This window comes from Saccostrea cucullata, unplaced genomic scaffold, assembly GCF_032062105.1.
Source record: "Saccostrea cucullata isolate Sc308-1 unplaced genomic scaffold, CSIRO_AGI_Scuc_v1 ctg1378, whole genome shotgun sequence".
In the NCBI taxonomy this organism is placed as follows: Eukaryota; Metazoa; Mollusca; class Bivalvia; order Ostreida; family Ostreidae; genus Saccostrea; species Saccostrea cuccullata.
Window position 1 is genome coordinate 130,787 of NW_026922879.1, and position 7,817 is coordinate 138,603.

Below are 7,817 nucleotides of genomic sequence, written 5' to 3' on the forward strand. Positions count from 1 at the left end.
ATACAAGAATATTCATTTACCCACTAGCTTTAACACCTTCACCATACCATTTCCCCAGTAAATCAACCTATTTCATTTAATCCCATGTTAACCTGAATGGGTTTTGGTCCATTCTGAAACAGTGTGTGTTCGATCCTAAGTCAGTAAGATCTTACTATTACGTCATTATCGTTAATTAAACTGGTCAAGTTTATGGTGATCATGGCAACTGATTGTTCATGTACCATAAAGGAATAAAAAAAAACCCCAGACATTATACAGGGTTATCTAACAATTAATTTGATCGTATATTGTTTAGAGAAGTGTTCAAAAAGCCCATTTATTCTAACTATGTTTACCTAACCGCCAATTAAACTGGTCAAGTGTATGGTGACCACGGCAAAGTCATTGTACATGTGCCATAAAGGAAATAAGAAACAGACGTTCTACTTTTATCGGAGCCCAATCTAAATGTGCTGTCTTACCCTTTTTATAAGTTTACTTCCAAATTCATAAAGTAATGGTAAAGTAATGCATTATAATTCGCCCCCAAAGCTGGTGTCAATTCGTTTATAAACCATGAATAATTACTTGTTTATTGTCCTTTTTCGATAAATGTGATGATACGATAAGCGATGGGAATATTTTCTGGTCTTCCTTTTTCTAAAGAAAAAATCCTACAATTTATATATTTATCATTTTCATTTACAGCTATGAATGTTGCGAGCTCCACCTTCTTCTCTAAATCTCCTTGATTTTTTGCCCCATATTTAATTAATATTTTCCAGTTTTAAAGCACACAATCTTATGTTTTCACGTAATTTTGGAGGAGAGGAGGGTTTTGAGATCCCTCAATATATATACAGGTTGTAAATTCTTCAGGAAAAACAAACGCTATGGGTCAAATATAATAGTGCATTTAGAAAGATCTTGTCATGAGTAAAACACATGATTGTGTAATATGAAAGTCTCAAATCTTCCCTTTCAAAAAATATGACCAAGGTTAAAGTTTTAAAGCCTAAAGACGGACAGACGATTACGATAAATTAATATCTCCTAACTTTTGCGAAAGTGGGGGACAAATACTTATACATGAACAAAATAATTATGATTAATCTTGTATCAAAATAAAACCAAACATTTTTACTTTAAATTTGAAGGTTTCAAAAATAACTTCATTATTTCAATTTGTTTTTCTAATTTGCATTGTTACATGTTTTACTACTTAATCATTTCCTGATAATTCTGGCCATAGAATTTGTCTCGTTGTAGGATAAAGTGCTTTTTCGACATGTCCTAAAGGTAAGCAAAGGTTTGTATTCAAGCAATTAGGAGAAAACAACCACCCAGATTTATCCCCTCCTGAACATCCGTAAACATTCACTCCATTTGCTTCAAAATCTTCATTATCAATTAAATCCGCAATGCTTGCGGTGGGTAGGTTATCAAAACCGTTACCAAGGTAATTATTGGTACTTCCACTGAATGAATCAAGTCGCAATGTCCAGGTCGTTGGATCTTTGACCAAAAAAGATCCATAATGTATCGAATCGTTGTTTCCATTTTCAAGCTTTATGTTGATTTCCAGTTTGTAGTTACTGATCGTGTTTGTTAGATAGAACATATTTTGTAGTCCTATCCAATGATCACACGATACATCCTGCCCAAATCCACTGATGTAATCCGTCATAGGAAGGTTCCAGTCGTCAATGCCACAGTTCCCGCCATGCTCCATGATGCGTGTAAAAACCCCTTCTGGCTTCACGTCACAATAGACTGAAATTGGCGTCGGTGCTCCGGATGGAATAATTGTGTAGACATTACTCACTGGTGGACCATCACCCAAAACATTGGAACAGTCTGAAAATACAAGTAAAATAAATTGACTAAAATCAAGGGTAGGGGTTTAAACATTTTTGTGTGTTTCTGAGAGGGAATGAGAGACGGAAGCGGTTTCTTATTTACCTCCATTCCATGGATAATTAGGGTCGTACAAAACTGTTGTCATTGGCAGTGACATCGTCTCCAAGGTAACAGATTGTGATGTCGGTATACCATCAAGCTAAGTAAAACATTGAATTTGAAAATTGTGTGATATCTTTTTACAGTTATATTAAAATATTGTACATGCACTTTGATACTCTGTGTATAAATTATATTTTTTGTATATATTTTTAAAGCAAAAATTCGTTCTTATGTGTTCGGATAGCTATTTTTATTACCTTTTGTATAAATGTGCAATTGGCAGCATCCAAAAAATCTCCACATGATACTGAATTCAAAATTTCCACATATTGGCAAAACGTTCCTGATTCATTCTTACAAAAATTAATCCCGTCACATCTTGTTTCCTCAAAGCATTGCAACGTGCAGCGGATCGTTCTATCAGAGAGACCAATATTTAAGAGCAATTCCTTAACTTTAGATGACAATCCAAGAATATTATTTTTTCCACATGTTTCGACCTTTTCATAATAGAATTCCCGAAAATACTGTGCATTAACTTGAACAATCATAGAAACCCAGACGCACATAAAAAGTGCCCTCACTGTCCTCATTGCTGATCCGCTTCTAATATTGGAACGAAGAGTAATTTTAAAACGGAACTGACGTTCATGAATAAAAAAATCATTTGAAGCCTCGATCCGCAAGCTTCACAGAATAAAGAAAAAATCGACATGTTTTACTCATAAACCTTGATGATGAATCTTTTGTTCAACGAAAAGTAACATCTTGACAAAAGTGTCGCAGTTTGATAATTGTCACATTTAGAACTTCAAAAATCCTTTTGACTAACTTTAAAGTTTTTTTCAGATAAAAGCGCTTTATATTAAGGAACAATGTTTCGGAGTTTATTTTTGGATATGGTCAATGAAGTTTTTTTAAACAATTTGTTGAATTTGAATAACCATATCTATATTGGATTCCGAAACTTCATAAAAATCCTTACAAACAAAGATTCATAGCGGATTCTAGTAAATGTTCAACCAAGCCTCTTTCATTAGTCCGCACTCACATATTAGCACTAGTGAAAGAGAAACGTCAAGAGTACTTTGCAACAACATATTCAAGAAGTGATGTAATTCATATATTGATACTTAAGAATTACAAGAAACGTTTGGAAAATTTGAAATCACAGGATTTTTTCAAAATTATCTTTATTTTCCCCACGATTAAAGTCCAGGCTTTTTTATATCAATTACAGCGGCTTTTTCAATAAAAATGGAACTCTTAAATTCACTTACTTTGCATTGGTCATTTGCAAAATTCGTTTGACATAAACATTCTGATTGTAAACAGAAGAGGGACATTTTGCTTGAAAAAGACGTTAATAGTAATCTAACAGCCAAGCTCCAGGATACAAGATATGACTTTAACTTTTCAATCGTCAACTTCCCTTACTTATGCAGCAATATACCTTCATCACCTGCATACGGAGTTTATGTATCTCAGTTGATTCGATACGCAAGAGCTTGTTCCACGTATGTACAATTTTTAAAACAAGGTAAGTTATTGACAACTGAATTGCTGAAACAAGAATATCAGCAGTCTCGTTTAAAGTCGTCAATTCGTACATAAAAGACTTAGTGCTATTTTGTTTTGTTTATGGACTTTATAGCAAGAATAACGTGTTCGTAATCTCCATATATTTCATGGACTAAAAAAATCTTAATATCTGTCGTGTTGTCTTTTTTAATTAATATCCAGTTAAACGACGAAAGTTATAGTAATGGAAAAATCTGGATGACAAAGACATTAATAAGTGTTGCATTATGATACAGACATGATATGCAGACTGCAGTTGCAAACGCATTGTCTATAAAAGAAGGAAAACTCGACATTTGAAAATGTAATAGTACATTTATTTTTTTTTATATCATCATATTTAAAATGAAATAAAATAAATGAGCTGCAATTTTTTAGAATTTTATTTTGCCAATTAAGTGTGCTGTTACGATAGATCTGTGTATAATCTTAACTTTTTCATGATCAATTAGACTAAATAAAATATTCAGAAGAAACTTTTAAGACATCTGTACAAGGGAATGTATAGTATTTTAAGAAATCAATATTGTACAGGACGACAACAATGTAATTTTGCATTATTAAAAATTCATCGCAAATTCGAGCAACGGAAGGTTATTAATGATCTTCTTTCCTCTCATGGAAGTAGGTAATTAGAATATTGCCCAACAATATTTACTAGGGATGTCAACGAATATTCGAATATTCATTCAATGAGTTGATATTCGAATATATTAATTTTATGATTCGAATATTCGTTTTAAAATGTAAAGGCAGTAAAAAGAAAAAAAAAACCTGGCAAATTCATTTAGAAATTGAATCAAGTTTGTACAAAATTAAAAGACACCGACCTCTTGGATTACTGAGCATCTTAAAGGTGTAAAGAGTGTATCTATTAGAGTATAATTTATTCATTTGTTTCTCTTAATTAGTGGTAGTACTTGTTGTGTTCAGTACTTACAATCAGCTTGTATTGTTGTAAGGACACAGTTTTACAGTAATCAAATGGATCCCTTGTTTATATAAACATAATTAAAAATCATTATCATGAAATTAATTAACCAAAATTAATTTGTTTTTTAATATTCCTCTGTTAGATAATTGGTATATTTGTAGTAGTTATTAATGCATACTTTAGTAAGACGATCAATTAATCTGAAATATACTAAAGAATCTTTTGAATTAAAAAAAACTTACATTTTAGATGTATACTCTTCATATATTTGATAATTAGAAAAGAAAATAATTGAGGTGAATTTACCAAGCTCTACATGAGTTCTTATTTAAAAAAAAAATGGCATAAAACCTATTCTGCTTGACAGGAGAGTGAAGATATATACTTTATAATGCAAGTTGTATTTATTTCTGTTGATTATTCGAATATCAATTACTGACAATTTTGACATCCCTAATATTTACACATTAAATTTGCAGCTTATATTGCTTATGTAACAGAGCTGAGCTAGAATAATAGACAAGCTGATGTAATTTAAAGAGATTTTAATTTGATTACATACTATCACGAAGTTCACAAATAATAAAGTCACAAAGTTCGTAGAACGTTAATAATGATCGTATAGTGTTTTTGATAGTGTTTCAAGTCACTTATCTATCCGAGTTCAGGGAAGGCGTCAAAGTTAGTGATCTAGTAACATTCTCAGTTCCTTTCTGTCTCTATCTATCTTTCTCCAGCCTGCACCTCCTTTATATAGCAGTGTCCAGTTTCCAAGGTGTTTGTGTGTAGTTACAAGTGTCCAAGCAAACTGCTGGTCAGAGTTTTTATCTCACTGATCCTATTTGACCGCTTGAGGGATGATTTGGACTCAAAGTTAGAGTGGTCAAGGAAAGGCAGGATAAGTTATAGATCTACTTCTAACTATAATAAGTCTTAATGGATTAGGATGATCGTCTTTTAGCCAGAAATAGAGATGTTTGAATAGATGAAAATCGGACAAATAAGATGATCCGATATCCCAGTCTCCTAATGGATAAGAGTTATCCAGTAATCCCGTCTATGGAATGGTCAGACTTTGGTATTTTTAGTATTAAATCCATAATCCGATTTAATTGAAGTATCACATTTAAATGACTTGGTTCTTAAGACAAATACAGGGATTATGGTGCTCTCGGACACTCGTTATTCATTAAGATAATATTATTATGAAAGACTTAGATATAGTATAACAAATAAATAATGTATTGCATATTGCATATAAACATTATAAACATCTTTATCAACATTATTGTATATGTCAGTTGTGTTATACTTAGAAAAACAATTTTATACTTTTTAGCTAATCTTGCCAAACACCAAGGCATTTACAACAAGTGTCAAATTAAAATATTCAATTATAAAACATGAAACATTCATATAATACAAGTAATTTACCTTTTGATTGTTATTGTTTTGTTATATGGCTACAAAATATTGGGATTTGAAAATAATTCTACACAACTTATTCTCATTTCAATGTAGCAGTTTTCCCCAGAAAGATGTCATTCGTTAATATATATAGATTTATTTTTTTGCACCTGTGAAATACAGGTGTATAAACATTAATTAAAATAAATCATAGATATCTTGTATAGGTAGCGTGAATCCTAATAATACATGTAGATATTTATAAATAGCTAAGGTGGCTGAATCCCCTCAGTTAACTTTCTGAGGACCTGGCAGGTTAAATATATACAAATATATGATTGAGCAATATATACAAACATTTACATTACATATGTTTTTTCCATATAAAATGAATGGAAATCATTGCATTCAAAATACAATAATACAGACAGGGGTGCCAAGAGGTTAAAGCATGCGTTTTAGTTTGACGTCATAATTGTTGAACGCCCAGGAAGTACAGCGTCACAAGCCAGAATAAAAAAAATCAGGCTCAAATTGACCAGAAGCTGTAACGTTGGCTGATCCATTAGCTGTAGCTTACACGAAGGATAATTAATATGTTTTGAATAGAAATCACATTTGCAGTTAAGGTAGAAAGTTTAAAATTGTAAATATACCGTATATACTCGCCTATAAGTCGGTATTTTAGGATTTAAATATTGGTCTAAAACTCTATGTCCGACATATAGGCGAGTCATAAAGAGATTGGATTTTTCTGGATGCTAAAATGTAGTATCTTATTTGCATTTCTGATGATTATTAAAGACAATATATGGATATATAAGATAATTTATGTATTTTTAGATTTTATATAAAGTACTAGTGTTTCCAGTTTTTAATGATTTTATTTGTATCTTAATTGAGCATTGCCTTTATATTTAATAATTCAAGATTATTTTTCAATTTCAATTCGAAAAATATTAATTAAAACCAAGTTTAAACATCAATGGATTTACTTGAAATTCTTTCATAAAACATGTACAGAAAAATTAAAGTGATGCTGTGCAAACAATTTTTCATAAACGTGCGTTACTCAATTTGTTTGCTACAGCAGTTATAGGCTATATCTTTCAAAAAAATAATGCTCATTGTTTAAATAAATGACTACTGCATCGTTATTCTTTACAATGCTAGTATCCATACAGTTCAGCTGTATCCTATATCGTGCGTTTATCAGGTTTTGCGTTTTCACGTGTTTTCCAATTATCGTGTTTTGCGTTTATCGTGTAACGTTTATCAATATCGTGTATCGTGTTTTGCGTTTATCGTGTAAAAAACAAATTGTTCAAAGAAACAGAGCTAAAGCGTTTTGTCAATAAAAATAATATTTATTAATAACCGAAAAAAGAAAAAAATTTATCCTTTCTTTTATCAATATAAGAAATATTAAGAGCGTAGAAGAAAAAAAATAGCGTATTTCATGAATGAATGAATTAATTTATTAATAAATAATTAAATAAATAAATAAAATAATTATATCATAAAGCAGAGAGTGATTTCAAAATTTTACATTTTGCGGAAATGAAATTATACAGATAATCGATCACCTGGTCTATTTTTACAAAAAAAATAATTTATCGAATTGTATGATTTATTTTGTCAAAACGACAATACGTAATACTTTTATTAAATGAATCAGAGTTACCGGAGAAAATTTTCGCTACACATAAAGCAAGAAGGATATTGATATGTATCTTTTTTATGCAATATTCTGTTTTTACCTTGTTTATCGTCTGATAACGTTAGTAATATGTTTACGCCTCTGATCTGCATGTATGCACAATTATTAAAAGTCTTGATGTTACAAATATGATAGAACATAAGACATTGATCCAGATGATTTTAACATCTAATTATAAATTCTTTGATATATGTCTAAATAAATAAAAAATAATAAAAATTATAAAATAAT

General features: G+C 30.6%; 1 protein-coding gene across 1 annotated transcript; it reads right to left on the bottom strand.

Annotated features, from left to right (window-relative positions):
• Window positions 1–751: 751 nt before the first annotated feature.
• On the bottom strand, window positions 752–2,017 carry LOC134262665 (fibrinogen-like protein 1). Its single transcript, XM_062745040.1, has 2 exons — window positions 1,945–2,017; window positions 752–1,839 (listed from the first exon to the last, which is right to left on the bottom strand). The coding sequence occupies exons 1-2, from the start codon at window positions 1,997–1,999 to the stop codon at window positions 1,205–1,207; spliced, it is 690 nt and encodes a 229-aa protein (XP_062601024.1). The 5' UTR covers window positions 2,000–2,017; the 3' UTR covers window positions 752–1,204.
• Between the last annotated feature and the right edge of the window lie 5,800 nt (window positions 2,018–7,817).